Source organism: Abramis brama (genome assembly GCF_963993115.1).
Source record: "Abramis brama genome assembly, chromosome: 18".
Taxonomy (NCBI): Eukaryota; Metazoa; Chordata; class Actinopteri; order Cypriniformes; family Leuciscidae; genus Abramis; species Abramis brama.
Window position 1 is genome coordinate 3,524,925 of NC_139980.1, and position 24,729 is coordinate 3,549,653.

Below are 24,729 nucleotides of genomic sequence, written 5' to 3' on the forward strand. Positions count from 1 at the left end.
ATTTACAACAGAACATTTGGGAGTTTATATGGCTCCAGACTCAAGAGTGTTAAAGTGTTAAAATATGTGTTAAATTAACACTCAAGAGTGTTAAAGTTAATGAACTAATTAAGTGATTCATTGAGTGATGATTGATCATTATTGAAGACACCTGATGTTAACAAGCAGAATCACCAAAGGAAAAAAAAATAAAAATTTAGACACCGTTATGGTGCTCAGTGTTTGCTTTAGTTGGGCTCTTGACCCTTAAATAATTTACTTTAGATTTTGTTTGGCTGTTGTATCTGAGTTGTAACTCTCAGATGAACAGAGAGAAAAGCTGATCAGGTGGTGTTGGTTGTGTTTTGACATAATCATAATTTGACCTGAATCACAAATCTCATTTAGAAAGTTATGTCTACTTTGTTGATTACAGCAGACCTGTGATTTAACATGCAAATGATTTTCAGCATTTTCAATATAATCCAAAATATTTCTTAAAAGTTGTTCTGATCAAAAGACTTTTGAAAATTACTTTATTTAGACACACTGACATCAATAATCAGCCTGTGAATCTCAACAATGGTGACAATAATAAAGCATGTTGCAGTGCATTCTGGGTGCCACCAATCCAGGCCCGGTTCTAGAACCAAATCACTGAGGGTGCTTCTGAATATAGTGAGGGTGCTGCTTACATAATCGTAGGAAATAGCTCAGTCATCAGTCTGAAACATAGTATCTCAAAATTGGGGATGTTGTATACAACAATACTACTGTAATTGCTGTTATGTTAAACAATATACGATCTGGCAGTAAATTATAGAATAGCATGTAAACAAGCAGCAATCTTCACTTTGCAAAACATTAAAACATGGCACACATAGCCTACTTACACTGTGGTGATACCCTTGTTGTAACCGGCTTCAACTTCAATTGAACACGCCTAGAATGGCCAAAAGTCACTGCCTTACACACGTCTCTCTCCATGACTGTGAGAGACACATTTTTACATAACAAGGCAGAAAATGTACCAAGAACATCCAACCTAACTTGAACATAAACACACATAACTTTACTAACACAAACCCCAACCATATTGCTGTAATAACGCATAAATCAACTCCCAACAAACAATTACCCATAATGCACTAGCGCTGAATGCCGGGTCTGTACAATATGACAACCATGACAACACATCAACACCCAATCAGTCATTCATTGTTAGCGTTATGCATAAACATATTGATAAAGCACTGCTGCAGTAACGTTATTACACCAAGGTATTGCTGCTATATTCTTTATGACAACTCCAATAACAACGACAAGCAGTTCAAAACAATTGACAGCAAAAGACCAAGAAGCTGCGCTAGCTTAACGTTACACAACACACATAACATTACCTAAAGCCCCGTCTCAGAAAGTCAGCTAACAAAATTTCTGAGCGGGAAGCACGCACGCAAGCAAAGTGGGCAATTAAAGAGACAGCTTCACCTTTTGCGTATCGCGATCACGAAAGGACAACTACAATGCATTAAACATGAAAGCATAACGAAATAATTTATTTAATATATATATATTTGTTTAATTTTATTAATTTATTTATTTTGTGTAGGCTATCCTATTATAGGCAAGAGTGTGAAATCCGTCTGTGTTTTATTTTCGGCAAAATCTCGTTTATGTGTGCTATTAATAATTTTTCATCTGAGGGTGCTTTCACTTTTATTTGAGGGTGCTTAGCACCCTCAAGCACCCCCGTAGAACCGGGCCTGCACCAATCAAAACTCATTCATGACTCCCATCATGCATTGCGGTATGAATAAATTATGATCTGAATTGTCTTAGTAAATTCCTTTCCCTAATTGAATATTCTGTTTGTCACCATTGTTGAGATTCACACACTGATTCTTGATGTCTGTGTGTGCCTAAAAATTTTTTTGTTTTACCAGAACAACTTTTAAGAAATTCTTTAGATTATTTAGAAATTTCCGGGTCGTATGCTGTAGAATCACAGTGATGCTGTAATCAACAATATACATTTAAGTCAGAGATTAGACTTTAAATTCAGGTCAAATTATGATTATGTCAAAACACAACCAACACCACCTGATCAGCTTTTCTCTTTGTTCACCTGAGAGTTACAACTCAGATACAACAGCCAAACAAAATCTAAAGTTAATGATTTAAGGGTCAAGAGCCCAACTAAAGCAAATACTGATCACCATAACGGTGTCTTACAAAATGATTTTTTCCTTTGGTGATTCTGCTTGTTAACATCAGGTGTCTTCAATAATGATCAATCATCACTCAGTTAATCACTTAATTATCTCATTAACTTTAACACTCATATTTTAACACTTTAACACTCTTGAGTCTGGAGCCATATAAACTCCCAGGAGAGTTCATTTAACACTGGAGTTTTTGCTGTGACAACTGGATTATTTGTTTTGGTTGAATGTAAAAATATTAATTTTAGGATAATTGAACTTAATTAACTTAATTGTTTTGGACAAAATTAAGAGTGTTAACCTTATTCAACTAAACGACATTGGATTAACCTTATGTAATTAACTTAAGTTAATTGAAATAAATAATGTTACATAAATCCAACGTAACCTTATGTGGGACCTGTTGACATAAAAAAGTTAATTAAAGCCAAGATAGCATTTTTAGAGTGTATACTACACACAATTGTATCTTACTTGAAGGACACTCAAGCTGATTGAACAATAAAGCATTCGCCAGACAGTGATCCGCTCTCCAGTCATCAAAACAAGACAGTCCAATCGGATCAGACCTCTTTACAAAAGCCCTTTATCAGGAATTCTGTTTACATAGTAGGGTTAAATCAACAGACAGATTAATTTGTTTGTTTGTTAGACAATTGCAAGGAATCTGTTTTATTCTAAGTTTTATATACGCAGTTTTATGCTATATAAATTATTGGTGTTATGACAGGGCTGTAGATTACATTACATTATTATGTATTTTTTAATACATTTTCATTTATTATAATACATGAGCATCAGAGCCAATTAAAGTCAGTGTAACCCTGGATTCACGTTGACATCCTCAGCATCTGATGACGCAACATCTCTGTCGTCATTTGAAGTGTTCCTGGAAATACTCTCCAGTCTGCACCTCTGATGAATGATTTTTTTCTAAAACAATGCAAACTGTTAAACAAACCATTTACTGACCTGACAATTCTACCATGATCAAATGTGCACATTTACACAAACAACATAGTTGATTAGATGTGAGATGTGAAGAAAAACAGCAGTGAATTAGCATGCAATTCATCTGATGCCAAGGCTTTGGTATTTATAGACCAAGCCTTTGGACCGTCAATATCAGCAGTAATTACTTCTAACTTTCCTCCACTTATCCCTATCACAGGGGTCATAGTTCAAAAGCAGTCAGACTCAACAGGCTTTAAACGGCCATTACAGGTGACCCCAAGAACGGACATCCATTTTTGAGAATGGACACCCTCTTTAAACTAAGCAAGTACACCTCGTCTCCACACATGCACTGATATGGGAGGCATGATTTCAGCAGCACTGGGGTGAACACTGTTACTTCATGAGGTGCTGCCCAACACGGAGTGGGCGATTGATCTGGCACTGCAGCTGACAGACGCTTGAATGGAAAAGCCAGTAATTGGATGAGGTGGGCGGGCCACGGGGTAAAGCAGGATTATGTCTGAGCATCAGATAATCAGATTATTCCAGAAACAGATCTTGCTTTTTTAACTACTTCACTGTAATCGGTCACACAATGTCACGCCTCTACACCAATACTGCATCTCTATCATATATCCCTGCCTGCTTTCTCTCTTTCTGCTTTTAACATTCACAGTGTTGTTTTCTGTGAGACACTGAAAGTCCGTCTCAATTTCCAGGTTTCTTCATTTCCATCTTTAGGTCTCAGTGCTTGACAGCAAGGTCTCAGGGACCATAATGGCTTCTCCAGCTTCTGACGGATATATCCAAGAAAAAGGACTTAGCGCCTGAAGTATTGTGCTGTCTTAATACAGCATGGGGTTAGATGTACGACTTGAAGTCAGCATGTCTTTGAAAAGTGGGCATCTCTTCACACTCTTCTTCTTTATACTGTCCGTCACAGGAATTCAAGGTAACAAAGTCAAATTTTACAACAAGATGTAGATGAGGACAGAATTTTCGGTATAAATTTGTGAATTGGTGATTTCTGCTACAGTGTGCGGTGCAGTGTAATAGTCAAACATGAGGTGGCACTTCTGGACGTGTATTATGATACTCAAGTGATTTGAAATTACTGGACACACCAGGAAACAAAATGTTATTCAATGCGTAGTAGAGTGCAACCAAAATGTTGTTTTGATAAAGAACATATATTTGTGTTAAGTGTTTTAGTGTTTTATAAGAAACAGTCACAAGTTTTAAATATAGTCACACAAATGACTACAGAGGCAAATATGTTAAGGATGGTTTTTTTGTTGTTTTTTTTGTATTTGGATCATCAAACAATGAAGTTTTGTGAACTCTAGATATTCACTAGATACATGTCAACAAGTAGTCATGTGCCATGCATTAAAATATACTGCTTTTGATTTTGCTTTTAGCTTTTCTAAATGATATACAGATTTTCTTTTTACAAATTGTTGCAAAAATGGCCTAAGACAAATTCAAAGTAAGTTTCTGCAGAATTTAAATAGGTGGAAGCGCACAGTTCCAGATTTATTTTTCAAAATGTAAATTTGCTTGCCATTTGTGCACACAAAAAAAACCCCATCAATGTCCTTCAAACATGAGTGCAGAAACAAAGCATAGCATTGCCGAATATCCTAGTTTTTGGGAAAAAAATGACTGTATTGAAAGTCCATCAACTTTCAAAAAAATATTTTGGCAGAAATATGCTGAATTACAATGAAGTTACTAACCTTTTATTTTGAACTTTCTATATTTTTCAGACAGAAGAAGGCTAAACCCATTAGAGACTCTTGATACTAGCAGCTTAACAAACCAAAATGCACCAAAGCAGAATTCAGGGGTCAGAACTATATTTGAAATGGAAAAGCATAGCGTCAAGAGGTCAGATTTCTTCCACTCAGAGGTGAAAGTATGTCCACAGGAGACAATGAGAGAGGTCATAGCCAGCCATCGAACATTCTACACACTAAGAGGTAACTCTCAAACTTATGTACAATAAGCATCTTCCCTGTTAGAAAGGTTAAAGGTTAGAAAAAATCTAAATTCTGCCATTATTTCCTCACCCTCAAGTTGTTTTAAACCTGTATGAATTTCTTTCTTCTGTTGAACACAAAGAAAGATATTTTGAAGAATGTCGGAAACCAAACAGTTGATGGACCCCACTGACTTCTAGTTTTTTTTTTTCTTTTCTACAATGGAAGTCAATGGGGTCCATCAACTGTTCAACAGTTCAACAGTTACCGACATTCTTCAAAATACCTTCCTTTGTGTTCAGCAGAAAAAGGAAATTCATACAGGTTTGAAACAACTTGAGGGTGAGTAAATGATGACAGAATTTTCATTTTTTAAGTGAACTATTCCTTTAACCCTTTCAAATGCATCCATGGTTTTGTTTAGTACAGTGGCTATCAACCTTATTCCTGGAAGCCCCTCCTTCCCAACACTGCACATTTTGGCTATGTACCAATTCAGAGGCAGCATCCTTCGAAGGCTGCGAAGTTTGGACTGAGCATTGTTAAATGGGATGGTCTAACCTACGGAGGACTGTTCTCGTTGATGTAACATCTAAAGTAGTTTATGAGAACACATTGTTAGTGAGTTGTAAGTGAATACTATATGGTTGATGTAACATCAGTAAAAGTCTATGAGAATGTAACAGTGTTACCCTTTGAGCATCCTTTGGCGTGATATGTATAGAAAGTTTAAGATCCAGGACTCTTTTGCCAGAATAATTTTCAATAGCTCAAATATGGACTACTGTATGACAACTTTGACAGCTGCCGTTGATGAGCAGCAGCAACGTTTTCTGAAAGTTATGTTAAACTGTCTGACAGAGTTCACAAACTGTCTAAATGTGTTCACCATGGTCCATTAACTATATATAAGCACATCTTAGTAAGATATGTCAACATTTGAACCGATTTAAACCGATTCTTTTTTCTTTTTACATTTGTATCATTAGATATTTGAGTAAGTTGAAACCCAATACTTATGTTTAAAAGTATAATTTGGCAATTTCTCTCCAAAAAATTCTGTTGTCACGGGTGTGAAATGAATTCTGGGGTAGGCAAGGCCGCGAAGGATCCATCTGTATTATCCTTTATTTCACGGGAAACGAAGGACGCATTTGGAGGAGCCTTCGAATTAGGACAGCCTTTGTCGTGCCGCGGTGACGCAGTAGGCCTAAGAAGGATGCAGCCTCTGAATTGGGATGCAGCATTTGGATGTCTCTGTCATCTAACACACCTGATTGAGATCGTCAGCTCATAAGCAGAGACTTTCACCCCCAACTATATAGTAGGCGAAAAACAGTATGTGAGCGTCTGAATTAATAATGTTCATAAAACAGCAGGCGAAAAGTACCCGGATTACTTACTACTGCAGAGATTCTGAATTGCGCATCCGATGGACACTTTACTATCCCATGAATGTGAATGGCAGGGAAGCGACACAACTGACGCTGTGGCCCGTAGGTCACATGACAGTGACAACATGGCGGATGTAGTATATCCGATTTTCATTCATACTACACAACACACACTCATCGTATATAGTACATAGTTTCAAAACAAATATAGTGCCTATTTTACAGTATGCGAATTTGGACACAGCACAAGACAAGTGTATCAGACGAAGGAGACATTCAACATATGAATTTAAATTCAAATTTAAATAACGCTCTTTTATGTATCCACTATATAACTTGTATACATTCAAATTTAGAGAAATATATCCAGTAAGTTGAGAGAAAATGTACACTATATCAGAGAATAATCAGGCATAATTAGTCAAAATTAGATAAGAAATCGTCTAATATGAATTAATTAATGAAACACCTCTGTTGATTTGATCTGTTGTCTTGATTTATATCTGACTGCAATTCAGCAATACAGAAGAATATATTTTAATATACAAAACAGATCCAGAAAGATGGACATATGCTGTGAAATTTATCATTTGAACACTTTTTTGTAATTTATTGACATTGTCAGTTTGCCAGGAGGCTGTATGGGAGGCTTTCCGGATCTTTTTGGACAGAATTCCCAGCAATTCGGAGTACCAGAAATGGGTCCACACATGCCAGCACAACTCCCTGTGCATCTCAGATCTTGCCATGAATTTCAGCCATTCGCAGGAACACGTAGACATGGTCTACAGGGTAAACTAATCAAAAATGCACACAATACTATATAGTCAAAAGATGTCATAAAACTGTAATGTGTGTGTGTGTGTGTGTGTGTGTGTGTGTGTGTGTGTGTGTGTACAGCAAAAACTCCAGTGTTAAATAAACTGTCCTGGGAGTTTATTTGGCTCCACACTCAAGAGTGTTAAAATATGAGTGTTAAATGAACACTGAAGAGTGTTAAAGTTAGTGAGATAATTAAGTGATTTTTGAGTGATGATTGAGTATTATTGAAGACACCTGATGTTAACAAGCAGAATGTAAATTTCTAAATTTAAAAATCTAAATTTTAAGTCCCTTTATGGTGATCAGTGTTCGTTTTAGTTGGGCTTCTGTCTCTTAAATTTTGAATTTTAGATTTAGTTTGGCTGCTGTAACTGAGTTATAACAGCCAGATGAACAAAGAGAAATGGTGATCTGATGGTTTTGGTTGTGTTTTGACAATCATTATTTATTGATTATAGCAGCACTGTCCTTGTATAACATAATGGCATTAGCATTTTCAATGTAATCCAACGGATTTCTTAAAATGTTGTTCTAATACATTATTTTTTTTTTTAAATCTATTTAGACACACGGATATCAAGAATCAGCCTGTGAATCTCAATAATGGTGACAATAATAAAGCATGTTGCAGTGCATTCGGGTTGCCACAAATCAAAACTCATTCATGGCTCCCATAATGCATTGCGGTATGAATAAATTAGGATCTGAATTGTCTTAGTAATTTACTTTAATCTTAATATTTTCTTTTATTTCTGCTGTTTTTATGTGACTTTTTAGTCGCTTGTTTTCTAATATTCATAGTTTATCTGTTTATCTGAATATGCTGTTTGTCACCATTGTTGAGATTCTTACGCTGATTCTTGATGTCTGTGTGTGCCTACATGAAAGGTGTTTTTTTTTTCAGAACAACTTATAAGAAATCTTTTGGATTATTTTGAAAAAGCTTGATCTTATGCTGTAAAATCACAGTGATGCTGTAATCAGCAATATAATTCTAACTCTATATGAGTTTGGTGATTCAGGTCAAATGATAATTATGTCAAAACACAACCAACACCACCAGATCACCTTTTCTCTTTGATCATCTAGCTGTTACAACTCAGTTACAAGAGCCAAACTAAATCTAATGTTAATAATTTAAAGGTCTTGAGCTCAACTAAAGCAAACATCGATCACCATAATGGTAACTTACAAATTGTGATTTTCTCCTTTGGTGATTCTACTTGTCATAACATCAGGTGTCTTCAATAATACTCAATTATCACTCAATTAATCACTTAATTATCTCATTAACTTTAACACTGCTTCAGTGTTCATTTAATACTCATATTTTAACACTTTAACACTCTTGAGTGTGGAGCCAAATAAACTCCCAGGAGAGTTTTAGCTGTGTACACTTTAAAAAGTGGTAACCTGAAATTATTACCTTAAAGAGCTATTTCTAGCCATAAAAGTTAGGTTGATTAATCTATATTAAACTTTTTTTTTTTACTTAAATGAATCCAGTAAATTTAAAAGTTGCATTTTTTAGGTTACCATTTTTCTAGTGTTTTTAGTCAATGGCCAAAAATTGTGTTTAATCAAAATTCTCCTGTAATGATTTTCCTTTTTTTTACAGAGGTTGAATAAGAATAGTGACAAATTAGAACGGTGAGACGGCATATAATTTCATATCCTGAAAACAGCTCCAAGTCATCTATAACAAAAATTATGGACTGTGATTATTTTAATATCATGATACATATTCAATTTAATTTTATAGAAATATAAGTGAAGAGCCAGCAACCGATGAAGCACAAGAAATGGAAGGTATAGTTGAATTGTTTTTGGTCTTCAGTGAGAAGTTTTCATAATTTTGGTAAGCTGAACTAAGCTCAATTTCTGTTGTTCAGGTTCAGAGGAAGTCCTGACTGAAGCAGCAGTACATGAATTTGTTCCCACAGCTGAATCTACTACTGTCCGCACTACAACAGACACCTCTACTGCCTCACAGGTCTGGAGCACATTTGTCTAACATACTTCATATACTTAATTTTCATATTAAACAACTGGAAGCAGTGGTTGCTAGAAATTCACTTTAAAAATATAGTGACAGAATTTCAATCATTACACAATGTTATTTATAAGCAGCCTTTGCTCTGCTGTCCATGACCGTGGGCCATCACCACCAGGCCGATAAGCCTTAGCTTAAGCTTAACTTCTAAGACAGATAAGGTAGTACGGATTTGCAACATAAATTGTGCAGGATTCACCCTGTAGCTATATTAGGTGTAGCTTCATAGCACATCAGAACTGTGTTCAGATCTAGCTGCAGCAACATCCACAGTATACACTACTTTCTCAACTGTCTGTGGGAAATGAGGGGTGCTGGTGGTGGAGGGTGGTTCATTTTACAGAGCTTAACTTCAACACCAATTAAACACGCCTGATCCAGCTCTTCAGGATGGCTGAGTTGTGTTCCGCTTTTAGACCTTGGCTTCATTTAAGTACATTTTTTATGCCCTACCCTCGCTAACTTCCCTCCGACTCGTTCACTCGGATGTACATCATTGCTTGCACGAGTGCCCACTACTGGCAGAACCCTGTGCCCTTGGGTAAATTAAGTGCGAGCACTGCGAGTTGCTGTTGTGAGGTCACAATCCTGTTGCATTGCGGTCTATGGATCTGAGTACATATTGAGTGGACTCAGTTACTCGGATCAAAATCAAGGGGTTGAGAGTCGGTCCAAATACACTTTAAAAACTTCAAAATGGCAGTGTGGATTCCCAAAGGGGAAGTGCTTAGGGATGTTCGTGAGTAAATGTCTAAAAGTGGAGTTAAACGCAGCCATACACTCACAATCTTCCCTAAATACTTACCCTTGGGAAAACCAATCCTCCATTTTGAAGTGCGTTCCACTTCAAGTGGACAAGGAAACTTTATATGGACAGACCCTCAACCCCTCGACTGAGGGAGCGAGTCTACTTACACTTCAGGCAGCTCCATATCCCACAATGCAACATGAATGTGATGCGATTAATATAATATAATATAATATAATATAATATAATATAATATAATATAATATAATATAATATAATATAATATAATATAATATAATATAATATAATATAATATAGACACACAGGGCTCCCTTCCAGTGATGGTTTGTGCACTTGACAGAATGTGCACTCTATGACCCTTCTTTACCTGCGCCTATGCCTTTCCACCGCATTGATAATTGATAAAAAAAATACTCAACTGCGATGATAAAGTTGGTCAGTGTCACACAACTGACATATAAAGAGATCTGCCAGAAACCAAAATATTTATCCAGAGCAGAGAGCAAGATTGCCTTTGATAACTTTGGAGCAATATTTTTGAATGCGGGGATCATGAATCTTTGACGTTTGACTGCTTTATTAAGAAATTACGGGTCTAAAATTGACCTTCTTTAACTTTAGGTAAGGCAATTTACAATGTGTGCCATTCCTATGACAAAGTACCTTTTTTTCAGCACTTGCATGAATACTTAAATTAAAATATTTGTTATTTAACCTGTAAAGTTGCCTAAACCTTTTGGGGAATTATGCAGGTTATACATTGTTGCAGTACTTGTTTAATAGTTGTTGTGCTATATTTTCAGGAGTTGGATCTTCACAATGTGGTTCCAGAGCAGCCAGTACATCATGTCATAGAGTTCAGCGTTACACTGGTGGACCACGGGTATCAAGAGATACTGAGAGGTGCTGATTCACCTCAGTATCATGACCTGTCACAGCATCTTCAAGATCAGGTTTGTGAAAATGACCAAACAGTGATCCACCATTCAGTGTTTTTGAGGAATCAAAGCTTCAATGGGTTAAGAGGCTTCACCAGGGTTAGACTGAGGGATCTAGAGACAGAAGGGGTTGTAGGAAATGTAACGTTTTGTGAATCTGTTAAATTATGGATTGTGCTACCTACCTATTGGTTTATACATTTGCCTAAATGTATATAATGGGCAACCTATGGAATTTTGTTTCCACCATGGAATAAAAAAAATACAAAAGATCTCACAATTCTCACTTTTTTCCTCAGCATTGTGAGATATAAACTCGCAACTGCAAGTTATAAGTCCAATTTTTTGAAAAAAGTCCGAATTGTGAGATGTAAACTCACAATTGCGAGCTATAAAGTCAGAACTGCGAGAAGTCGCTACTACCTTTTTTGTTTTATACAGTTGTGGAAACAAGCTTCCATAGCAACATGTTAAACTGTACACTTGTCTGTTTGTTGCAGATGCAACATGTTTTCAAAGACCTACCTGGATTTATGGATGTCCATGTGTTAAGAATTAGGTAGGTGTACTAAAAAAATAATAATAATAAAAAAAAATCATCATCACTTTCTTTATTACAACAGCAGTGACCAGGTTTGTTGCTAATGTGAAAATAATGATAACATTCACACTGACATTTGTGTTTGTATCTCCATCATTAGCTATTCATATTTCACCAGGGGAGTGTTTGTGTATATCTGATTTCTCTGTTGCATTTTACTTTACATCTTTGTATCCTTTCCTACATGCAAGCGAGGCGGAAGAGCCTGAGGGGTAAAAGTTACATATGTATATAATGTGCTGTGTAGAATCACCTTTAGTATTATCCATTTATTTCTTGGATAAAAGCATCTGCTACATAAATAAATGTAAATGCATATTGCCTCCATTTCTCAAGGGCTGGAGGAATATCTGCAGTCTACTCGGCTGTTTTTGAGACTATTGTACCAAGCATTGCTGATGAAAGTCTTGGCACAGTTGTTTCATCTACAGGACCAAGTCTGAAGGACATGATAGTTAAAGCACTGAGCAAAAATACCTCTCTTCTTGATCTTAATTCACTGACATTTGAGACAGGTACATGCACAAATAAAAATAAATTTCTATGTACAATTTAAATAAATAAAAAAGTCTTCATTCTTCAGTTCATTACAGTTTTTACAAGTTGTGTACAAATTTTCTCTCATCAGGCAAAGACCAACCTTCAACCAGAACGCCTGTCACTGAGGTTTCTGAAGACATAATAACTGAGGTGACTAATCTCATATAATAAAACAATGAGGTACAAGATACCATTTTAAATTGTCGACATGGATAAAGGGGCACAACTTACAAATGCCTGAAACTGAGGGTGCTCCGATCAGGATTTTTGGGGCCGATCACCGATCAATGGCAGCAGTACTGGCCGATACGATTACTGAAATAAATAATACTATTCTTAACATCAATGCATTTATAGAACAAAATGAAATTATTCAACCCCCATAGCAAATCAGGTTTATTGACTAAATTTACAGACTTTCAGTTGTTTGTAATGAACAAATCAAACAACAGTAATTGAAATAGCTCAACACAACAAATGTTTCAAGTGGTTTCCCCAATTTTCAACTTAAAATGCAACTTTTTGACTTCTGCAGTCTCAAATTTATTCAACCTCTTCATGGCAAGCATCTTCAGTAGTAGAACATGCTTTTGCTTTCATGACCTGCTGCAAACGAGATGTAGGCTATAACCAGACACCAGCTTCTGGCAGAGTTTCTGAGGAATCTTAGCCCATTCCTCATCCTCATAAGCAATGGACTCCAGTTCAGTAATATTCTTGGGTTTGTGTGCTATAACCGCCTTCTTAACTGTGATTTGGATTTTGGGGAAGTTTGGGCTTTTAGGGAGGAACAAAAGCACACCGCTGTGAAGGAAAGAAATTTACTAAAATCGCACAGCCCTAGTTTCTTGCTATCATTGCTGTAGGGTTGCAATGTCTCTACTGTCCGCAAAAAGACATTGCAAATGTCCTTTTCATACACCTGGTAGAACTACCAGACTGGTGAATGTAGTGAAGCAATTTTAGCTTCGCATAAAAAATTGTCTCGCAAGTTTTCTGATCTGCCTTTATAGAGACCACCAATCAAACTATATAAAGCTATTAATCGGCCGATAGCTATCGGCGCCCAATCAATCGCAACACCCTTACCAGAAACGCCTTCCATATTGACAATATAGAACAACCTCAAGTGCTTTATTGTTTTAAAAAACAGTTACCAAATAAGCGATAGATGCCATTTAGTGTAAAATGTGTTAAGTGTAAATAGCAACAAAAAGTAGGCCTATTTTCTTTGCACTAATTGCAGATAACGTTAAATGTTATTTACTCTAATTGTAAACAGTGATAGATGCTATTGTTGCAGCCTTGTTTGGACATTGATATCCCTAAAGCCCTCCACTACACCTACCAAATAAACACTTTATTTCCACTATGAATTACCCATTGAGCACTTTATTTCCATTTTTTGAATATTTTCTTAAATATTTATTTTTTCTTTTTCTTTGTATTTAAAATTAATGCCTCTAACGCCACCCGCCTAAGTCTCACACCACTGATCCTATTATTAGCAGGATTTCTTTTGTAGTTTTGTCTGGCTCAGTCAGACAATGGTGGGCGGAGTTAGTGGAAATAGCCTCTACCACCAACAAGGCGTGCTATTTGCACTTGGTTTAAATAGACACTCCAAAAATATAAAAAGTGTCATCAGCTAGAAGATATATTTCTTCACATGTAAACTAATAATAATAATATATAGAGGAGCATGTGAATGCATTAGCGTATATATGTTTTAACATGACTGAAGTGCTGTATCGGCAACCAGGACCAGAACTGGCTGTTTTAAGTCTTTTGTGCTTCATGTTTTTTTTTTTTTTTTTTTTTTTTTTTTTTTTTTACTGTTTTACAGAGAATAACACTAGCATAACATCTTTAAATGCAACAACATAATTGTACATCTGTTAATTTGCAGTCCTCTGATCGAGATTCATATGGTGACCTCAGTTTTCCAACAAAAGAAACCAAGGTTGAAGTTCATCTTTCCTCAGATGGCAATGAGAATGTTTTGGAGACCATTTTACACACAACTGTAGACACAGTCAGCGCCACAACAACAAAATCAACAGTTGACCCTGAGAATGAGGCAGTCATTATACACCATCTTGAAACTATTAAAGGGGAAACTGGTGAGCTCATAAAGGTTCCACCAGTAGAGGAAGCTCCTGCTGACGATGACAGCAAACCAGTTGTTATTGTTGATAAAGACAACAATCTGGCTCCAACATCTTCAGTTGCTATCTCAGCATTACCCTCGAGTGGAGAACAGCCTAGAACTACAGAGAAACCTACACCCGAGAGTGACTTTAAACTAAACACAATACCAGAAGATGACATCATGTTTAACCCAGTAACCACCACCCCCATTTTGTTCACCACCGCTACAACCGTAAGTCCTGGGTCTGAACAACCAAGGTTGGCTGTCACAACCGACTTCACCATCACCCTACAACCTTCAACTGAACCAATTGATCCAATAACTGAAGTTACAGATTCTAATGAAATTCCAGAGGTGCCTCACACAGTAATTGTACCAAAGGAGGAAGATACCAAAATGGTGATGGCTGAACCAGTGGAAGAAACTAAGTCTGAGGTTGATTTACCCAAGGTAAAGGTTGTGACAACAGAAACTGTAGAAGTAACTGGATCTCAGGGAGTAATTGAAGATACTGTTATTTTAGAAGATCAGGTATTCCGACCTGAAGTAGTGACTATGGTAACAGAATCTCATACAGAGTATAGCACATTAGAACCTGTGAGAACAACTGCAGCACCAGAACCAGAAGAAGATTGGATTGGAAAATCAACTAAACAGGATGAAGTGGCAGAACGAGAGGGAAAAGTTTTAGAGGAAGAAACAGAAGTCATTATAGAATCAAAAGAAGATGTTGAGGAACATAAAACTGATGAGGAGATCAAAGTGAGAGAAGAGGAGGTTGTTCAGGTAACTATGAAGCCAGGAACTAAGGCAGTACAACCCAAGGAGGAACCTCATTTAACAGAACTTGAAGAAGAGGGTGAGGTGGTGGAACCTGAGAGAGAAGCTGATGAATCAAAGCCTTCTGATGTGGTAGAATATGAGGAAGGTATCAAAACTGAAGAGCCTGATGTGGAGATAGCAAGTGAAGTCCCCAAACCTACTGAAGGTTCAACAGAACCTCCTTCAGAGATGATTAAGATTATACCACCAGAGATTTCTGTGACAGAAATTTACCTTAAGAACAATGACTATTACCAACCTGTAAGTGATAATTTACCCTTTGTGCCAGTTGACCGTGTTCAACCAGAAATGGACATTGGTAAACCTGAATATGTGGAAGACTTTGGGCTTGAGGATCCAAACTCCAAAACTGAGGTTACTGAGGGAGTTCTTGAGATACCAGATATGGTTATAGAGGACACCACCACAAAACCAGAAGTGGCTGATGTTCACCCTACTGTATCAACTGCCTCAGAATCTCTATTTGAAATGGTCACAGAATCAGCTTCGAAGAAAGAAGAGGACTTACCATCTGTTGTTGGAGATACTGAGGAGCCACAGCTCACGGATATAGGTGAGAGAGATATGCTATGTGTGTTACTCAATAAAAATGTTTGTCAAAAGTGATTTTTAGAATTACCTTTGAAAAGGTTCACATGGGAATATGTATGGCAAAGAGCCAAAGTTTTGGCATCATCTGAAACACTGGAGACATCCGTACAAGTTTCCAATAACAGATCTGATTACAGAACTTTACAGGGTCTTTAATTTAAATTTGATTTAAATATAAGTTAAGAAAGGATAAAAGACTAAAGAAGGAAAAGATACCTGAGTGCAGAAGTGACAGGAGTTGTTTTAGGTGAAAGTCTTCTGCTACATCTATCGGGGATAGGAGAATTAAGATTGCAGGACCGTCATATTGATCCACGTAAATAACTATTTTCCATTTTACATGTAATTTCTAACCTGTCATTTTTGGTTTCCCAGAGGAAGACACTAAGACAGAGGTTGTCCTTATAGAACAAGAGGAAGAAAATGCATCACTGCCCATTGATATACTTGCAACTGATACACCTTTGACAACTGCACCTGCAGACCATGATCTTTTTGAAGTAGTCCTAACAGATGTATCGATCGTTACTCCGACATCTTTGGAAAAGGATTATGATTCACCAACTGAAAATGTACAATCAACTGTTGTCCAGGATGTTGTATTTAAAGAGTCAGAAAATGACAAAGTGCCGAATGTGGAAACTGAGGACCCATTTACTAATTTAAAAGACCTAGCCACGGAATTAGACCAAATAGGTGTAGTAAGTACTGAAGTGCCGAATGTGGAAACTGAGGACCCATTTACTAATTTAAAAGACCTAGCCACGGAGTTAGACCAAATAGATGTAGTAAGTACTGAGACCATTGACCTCTTGAGTTATGACAATGGATATTCTTTTCCAAATGAAGGATATCCCTTGGAGACAACAAAAGTGCCATCACTAACGTACTTCACAACTCCCTCAATGACCACTGCGAGCAAAGGCAAAGAACTAATTGTGTTTTTCAGTTTGCGTGTCACAAACATGATGTTCTCTGAAGATCTTTTCGATAAGAGCTCTACAGAATACCGATCACTGGAAAATAGATTTGTTGAACTGGTAAGTGCAGCTATTTCAGATGTTGATTTCTGTTGATTGTGGTGAGCAGTGATATTTTACAGTGAGAGAACATACAACTCTTTATTTTCTTGATTCATTTAAGCAAAATCACTATGGCATTTTTTTTTTTTTTTATCTGTTCATGATGACTACAGGACACCACTTGCTGAACTAACATGCAACATAGATGGGTCTTGTCACAATAATGTTGCACATTGCAGCTTTATTGTAATGTTTATCGTTGTATACTCTATATATAAATTATTTTAAGAACATGAGGCGGTATAGAGTTTATACTATGCAGTATGGTATTATTCTTTTCAAGGTTATCACTTAGGTTAATAGAAGGTCTTTCTGCTAACTCCTGTAATTGTCCAGTGATTTTTGTATGGTGAACATACATAAATTATGCTTTTGTCTCCTCTGTGCACAGCTACTTCCATATCTACAGTCTAACCTAACAGGCTTTAAGCAGTTAGAGATCCTTAACTTCAGAAATGGAAGTGTGGTGGTCAACAGCAAGGTGAAATTTGCCAAGTCTGTGCCGTACAACATTACTCAGGCTGTCCAGCAGGTCTTGGAGGAGTTTTGTGATGCTGCAGCCCAGCGTTTGGACATAGAGATTGACAGCCATTCCCTAGACATAGAACCAGGTAAGAGTAACTCCTCGTGCCTTTGTAAGCATCCATTACTATTGATTTCAAACTGGATCAGTCAGTCTGGAAAGCAGAAACATGGACAGAATTTCTCACAGAAGGTAAAGAATTGATACAACTGAGATGAGTCTAATTTGTTCTTTCATTTTAGCTGATCAAGGTGACCCTTGCAAGTTTCTTGCCTGCAACGAGTTTTCGAAGTGCGTGGTGAACCTCTGGACAAAGGAAGCACAATGTTTATGTGACCCAGGCTATGTAACGCTGGAAGGACTGCCATGTCAGAGCCTCTGTGTGGTCCAACCTGATTTCTGTCTCAATGGAGGAGAGTGTGAGATTGTACCAGGGCATGGTGCCGCTTGCAGGTACCTCAGCGAACAATCATATATAGATATAAACAGTTAAATTCTACAATCTAAATTCAGCTCAATTCTGCTTCGGAATTAATGAAATGCTCGTTTTTACCTTAAGTAAATCAAGTTTCTGACTCTACGCTGGCTAACTTGTTTAATACATTTATAGTGGGACATTTTTTCCAGCACTCCAGTAGTTTTGCTTATGCTTTGTGGTAATTTCTTCAAATGTTTTAAAAATGTAAGCAGAAGGATGCTGCTGTATAGCTGTGAAGGATCTCTTTAAAGGGTTAGTTCACCCAAAAATGAAATTTCTGTCATGAATTACTTCTACGTCAGAATGCCGACTTTACATATTTCTGGGCCTTGAAAGTTGCAATGACGTTGCTGCCTATGGCTGATTCAGAAACCTCTCGGATTTCATTAAAAATATCTAAATTTGTGTTCCGAAGATGAACGAAGGTCTTACGGGTTAATGACATGAAGGTGAGTAATTAATTACAGAATTTTTTTTGGGGTGAACTAACCCTTTAATAATAAAACCTCCATTGTACAATGTTCTAACTGTCTCTCTTGAACCTTTTAGATGTCCTGTAGGTAAATTCTGGCAATTTATCGGGGAGAGATGTGCAGAGCTGGTCTCCGTGTCACTAGACCCCTTTCTTTCCCTAGTGTGCCTCGTGGGGGTGCTCGCCTTTCTTTATGCCATCATTTCTCTCTTGTTATCTATGTGCAGAAAATGTGTACGGACCAGAAAGACACTAACTCTAGTGTAAGCAGGTCTTTTTTCGTCAGATTTTCTGATTTTTTTTGCGGTTAAATTTGTTGTGTTAACAAATATACCAAAGACAAGATATACAATTCAATTTATCTTTGAAATTTTGACTAGTAGACAAATAGATAATACAAATGTAAGCAACATACCAAATGCAAATTCTTTATTTCTTATGTTAGGAATGTTCCAGGTCCAGTACCCAAGTTAATCAGTTTGTAAGAACAAACAAAAAATTCTGTTATGTGTTCAGTTCCATGCTAACGCAATTTTCATCTGTTTTTACAAACTAAGAAAAGAAATTCCTTTAATGGCATATTGCTGTGAAAAAAGCATATGAATTAATTTGACACGTGTCTTATATATCTTTCTTAAGCAAACTATTCACAGTTAATTCGAAATATAAGTTATTTACAAAATTGCTTTGCATAAAATGTATAAAATCTTTACTTGCTTCCCAGTCTATTCTTCATGTGATTCTGTTCTAAACACATTTATGAACACACTTTTAAACTCTCAATAGACATTACGTATACATCTCATTCCTTAGTTTCATTCTGTGCCTTTTATCTTTGGGATAGTATCTTTTCATTGACTGAACAATCAGATGTCTCTGTTCCAGCCTAACTGGATTAACAACTGGAGCCTCCACAAGTAAAAATTATTCAAGAAAAATTAAACAAAAATCCAGCATACATTGATTGCAGTATCCCATTTACTGAAAGTCAATATACACTCACCAGCCACTTTATTAGATGCACCTCTTCAACTTCTCGTTAAGGCAAATATCTAATCAGTCAATCACATGGCAGTAACTCAATGCATTTAGGCATGCAGACATGGTCAAGATGATCTGCTGAAGTTCAAACTGAGCATTGGAATGCATGAATGTATGAATGAGGCATTTATATAGCGTTTTAATGTGTACTACTGTGCACCCAAAGCGCTTTACAATCATGTCGGAAATTCTCTCCTCAAGGGTCTCTCCTCAACCACCACCAGTGTGCAGCATCCGCTTGGATGATGCGACGGCAGCCACAGAACAAAGGCACCAGTGCGTTCACCAAACACCAGATATAGGTGGAGAGGAGAGAGAGTGATCGAGCCAATTCAAAGGATGGAGATTATTAGGAGGTCATGATTGATAAAGGCCAATGGAGGGAATTAGAAGTGCCATGGGATTTTTGATGACCACAGAGAGTCAGGACCTCGGTTTAACATCTCATCCAAAGGACGGTGCTTGTTACAATATAGTGTCCCCGTCACTATACTGGGGTGTTCGGACCCACACAGACCACAGGGTGAGCAGCGCCCCCTATTGGCCTCACTAACCCCTCTTCCATAGCAACCTAGTTTTGCTAGGAGGTCTCCAATCCAGGTACTGACCAGGCTCAACCCTTTCATTGCTCAACCAGTCTTGGGTTACAGGGTGATATGGCTATGGCTGGGGAATAAATGTGATTTAAGTGACTTGGCATGTGAATGTGGCATGGTTGTTGGTGCCACACCGGCTGGTCTGAGTATTTCAGAAACTGCTGATCCACTGGGATTTTCTCATACAACCTTCTCGAGGGTTTACGTAGAATGGTCCGGCAAAGAGAAAATATCCAGTGGGAAAAGTTCTGTGGGCAAAGATGCCTTGTTGATGCCAGAGGTCAGAGGAGGATGGTCAGACAGCGTTAGACTGGTTCGAGCTGATATAAAGGCAACAGTAACACAAAAAAGCACTCGTTACAACCGAGGTGCAGAAGAGCATCTCTGAACACACAAAACTTTTAACCTTTTCTAGCAGATGAGCTGTAGCAGCAGAAGACACACCGGTGACACTCCTGTCAGCAAAGGACAGGAAACTGAAGCTACAATTCACACGGGATCACCTAAATTGGACCTGGTCTGATGAGTCTGGATTTCTGCGGTGACATTAAGATGGTTGGGTCAGAATTTGGTGTAAACAACATGCAAGCATGGATCCATCCTGCCTTGTGTCAATGGTTCAGGCTGATGGTGGTGTAATGGTGTGTGGATTATTTTCTTGGCACACTTTGGGCCCCTTAGTACCAACTGAGCATCATTTAAATGCCACAGTCTACCTGAGTATTGTTGCTGATCATGTGCATCCCTTTATGACCACAGTGTTCATCTTTTGATGGCTACTTCCAGCAGGATAACGCACAATGTCACAAAGCTCAAATCATCTCAAACCGGTGTCTTGATCATGACAATGAGTTCAATAAACTCAAACCAGGTCTCAATCCAGTAGAGCAGCTTTGGGATGTGGAGGAACAGGAGATTCACATCATGGATGTGAAGGCGACAAGTCTGCAGAGACTGTGTGATGCTATCATCACACAGGATCTCTGAGGAATGTTTCCAGCACCTTTTGAATCTGTGCCATGAAGAAGACAAAAGAGGGTCTGACCTGGTACTAGCAAGATGTACCTAATAAAGTGGCTTGTGAGTGTATATGCTTCCAGTTGCATCTTCCAACAGTGGGCTGAACCGCAGGCATCTTTTCTGATTAGGACACATGTGGTTTTCACATCCTCATGTTAACCAAAACTAAAGAGCATGAACATCGAATTAGTGATTGCAAGGCAGAACCGTATTGAAATGTCCCATTACGGTTTCTTCTCCAAAATATTCCACAAATTATATAACCACCAAATTCCATTTTAAACTTTTACACAAATTTTCAGCTGTGGGCTATTTTTGGTTTTTATTCACTGATAAATTACTTTATTTTTATGTTTGAAAATCTTAAATTTACAATGTTAGATGTTTAAAAATTGTCAGGTGTTTGCTAGATCATCCATGAGCACACTGAAATTCAACACACCCTCGTGACAATTGGTCCTGTTACTAATTTACGCATTGGCAAAATAAAACATACTGTGATGAATTTGTACAATGTCATTCATACACTTGTATTAGAGTTAATGTTAGAGGTAGAGCTTCATGCTTACATTTTAATTTGTACATTTTTGTTTTTACTTTTTTGCTGCCTTGCAAGCACTTTCAGGACAAATTCTAATTAAACCTCTTTTTTGTTGTAGTTATAATTTAATAAAAAATATTTGCGCACACTTTTCCCATAAAACAGGACTTTACCCAAGGAATCCAAATGAAATGATTTCCAGAATGTTCTAAAACAACAGCCTGTGTTGTCCATAAGAAACTTTTACTAATGTGTCTTTTTTACAGAAATTGTGATGCCTTACACCTGTGAATTTGTCCTTGGGATGTGACATTTTCTTTTTCCCTTCAGCTGATATTGATGTCTTTCTTTGCCTTTTGAAACTTGAGCTTCATATTGTTACGTGTTGTCCTGTTTTACAGAGGCCGAGACCAGACCACCATACCAGGCCTGACGAGTTAATCACAGATGATCTCCACATTATAATACTGTCACTGAGGTAAGATCAGATCTCATATCACCTTGTTTTGTGGTTGTTCAAATCAAATCCCAAACTATTAGACCACGTCTAGCTTAATGTCATGTTGCAGGTTAATTAAATCAAGACTACAATGTTGTGGGGTTACTACCTGGACTGTACTTCAGCACAATTGAATCCAATTTAACAATATGGTCCTGTTTATACACCTAAGGCCTGTTGCACAAAGCCGGTTTCAGTTGCTTCCAAGGCAAGTTCAAGATTAGTTTGAGTTTTAGTTCAAACTCTGTTTTTTTGGGGCTCAAGAAGGTGGATTGTTTTTTTAGCGGTTTCATTGCTATGGGAACTTGCGCTACATGGATTTATTCTGGGTTAGACCAATCAGTTGTGAGTTAAGATGCAATAAAGCAATGAAATTATTTATTATATTTATATAATTATAATTATGCACAATTCATATAATATATTCATATAATTATTATATTAATTTACAATATTAAACTTTGCTTTTAAATTGAAATAAATATAATACATGTATTATACATAAAGCTTTTAAACAGATTGAGCTTATGTGTATTCTTTTGAGCTCTTTGTGAAACAATATAAATTATTAGGCCTATTTCTTTGACTCACATCATGCATTCTGCTTCAAAACCCGAGTTGACAGAGAACATTTATACCGAGCGTTGTGAGCCAGTTGAACCTGATCTAAACCTGAAACCTGGATTTGGATAGAAACTCTGAAACTCAGTTTATTCAGCTAGCTTTGTGCAACAGGCCACTGTATTTACTGTATTATGATCCGATCGACCAAAACGCATCTTAATACCAGGTGTAAACAGGGCCTAAAGTAATTTTAATATTTTTAATGGATATTAGATTACTTAACTTTTATAAGATAAGCATATAATGATGAAAGTACATCCTACATAATTTATATACAGTGAGGAAAATAAGTATTTGAACACCCTGCTATTTTGCAAGTTCTCCCACTTGGAAATCATGGAGGGGTCTGAAATTGTCATCGTAGGTGCATGTCCACTGTGAGAGACATAATCTAAAAAAAAAAATCCAGAAATCACAATATATGATTTTTTAACTATTTATTTGTATGATACAGCTGCAAATAAGTATTTGAACACCTGTCTATCAGCTAGAATTCTGACCCTCAAAGACCTGTTAGTCTGCCTTTAAAATGTCCACCTCCACTCCATTTATTATCCTAAATTAGATGCACCTGTTTGAGGTCGTTAGCTGCATAAAGACACCTGTCCACCCCATACAATCAGTAAGAATCCAACTACTAACATGGCCAAGACCAAAGAGCTGTCCAAAGACACTAGAGACAAAATTGTACACCTCCACAAGGCTAGAAAGGGCTACGGGGAAATTGCCAAGCAGCTTGGTGAAAAAAGGTCCACTGTTGGAGCAATCATTAGAAAATGGAAGAAGCTAAACATGACTGTCAATCTCCCTCAGACTGGGGCTCCATGCAAGATCTCACCTCGTGGGGTCTCAATGATCCTAAGAAAGGTGAGAAATCAGCCCAGAACTACACGGGAGGAGCTGGTCAATGACCTGAAAAGAGCTGGGACCACCGTTTCCAAGGTTACTGTTGGTAATACACTAAGACGTCATGGTTTGAAATCATGCATGGCACGGAAGGTTCCCCTGCTTAAACCAGCACATGTCAAGGCCCGTCTTAAGTTTGCCAATGACCATTTGGATGATCCAGAGGAGTCATGGGAGAAAGTCATGTGGTCAGATGAGACCAAAATATAACTTTTTGGTCATAATTCCACTAAACGTGTTTGGAGGAAGAAGAATGATGAGTACCATCCCAAGAACACCATCCCTACTGTGAAGCATGGGGGTGGTAGCATCATACTTTGGGGGTGTTTTTCTGCATATGGGACAGGGCGACTGCACTGTATTAAGGAGAGGATGACCGGGGCCATGTATTGCGAGATTTTGGGGAACAACCTCCTTCCCTCAGTTAGAGCATTGAAGATGGGTCGAGGCTGGGTCTTCCAACATGACAATGACCCGAAGCACACAGCCAGGATAACCAAGGAGTGGCTCTGTAAGAAGCATATCAAGGTTCTGGCGTGGCCTAGCCAGTCTCCAGACCTAAACCCAATAGAGAATCTTTGGAGGGAGCTCAAACTCCGTGTTTCTCAGCGACAGCCCAGAAACCTGACTGATCTAGAGAAGATCTGTGTGGAGGAGTGGGCCAAAATCCCTCCTGCAGTGTGTGCAAACCTGGTGAAAAACTACAGGAAACGTTTGACCTCTGTAATTGCAAACAAAGGCTTACTTATTTTCCTCACTGTACATAAACATCTTTTTATCTATTGCACAACATCAATGCAAAATGACTTGTTTCTCTTTTAACAGAAGTGGGACGTGTCATGCTGTCTTCCAATGGTGCTTGTCCAGCCATTAAAAGATGTTCCCATGATCCCACAACTCATGAAGATAGTAGAATGAGTGGCCAAACATCCTGAACAGATGGATAGCCAAGTTGAGTTGCTATTGGTTAATATGTTACATGTCGTTCTCATGAGAACGTTAAGAAACGCAACTGGATTTCAGGTAGAATGTTTTCACAAGGCAGAAATGATTAAAGGGTTTTCTCACAATGAGGAAATTTTTCTTGTCTGATCATAAAGA

General features: G+C 37.5%; 1 protein-coding gene across 1 annotated transcript; it reads left to right on the forward strand.

Moving 5' to 3' along the window:
- Window positions 1-3,741: 3,741 nt before the first annotated feature.
- Window positions 3,742-24,697, forward strand: impg1a (interphotoreceptor matrix proteoglycan 1a). Its single transcript, XM_084091320.1, has 17 exons — window positions 3,742-4,113; window positions 4,931-5,143; window positions 7,163-7,329; window positions 8,978-9,009; window positions 9,122-9,168; window positions 9,252-9,352; window positions 10,985-11,134; window positions 11,620-11,678; window positions 11,912-11,932; window positions 12,057-12,235; window positions 12,349-12,410; window positions 14,170-15,808; window positions 16,222-16,886; window positions 17,320-17,539; window positions 17,694-17,904; window positions 22,001-22,077; window positions 24,454-24,697. Exons 1-16 carry the CDS (start codon window positions 4,017-4,019, stop codon window positions 22,038-22,040), a joined length of 3,903 nt encoding a protein of 1,300 aa, XP_083947446.1. The 5' UTR covers window positions 3,742-4,016; the 3' UTR covers window positions 22,041-22,077; window positions 24,454-24,697.
- Window positions 24,698-24,729: the final 32 nt, after the last annotated feature.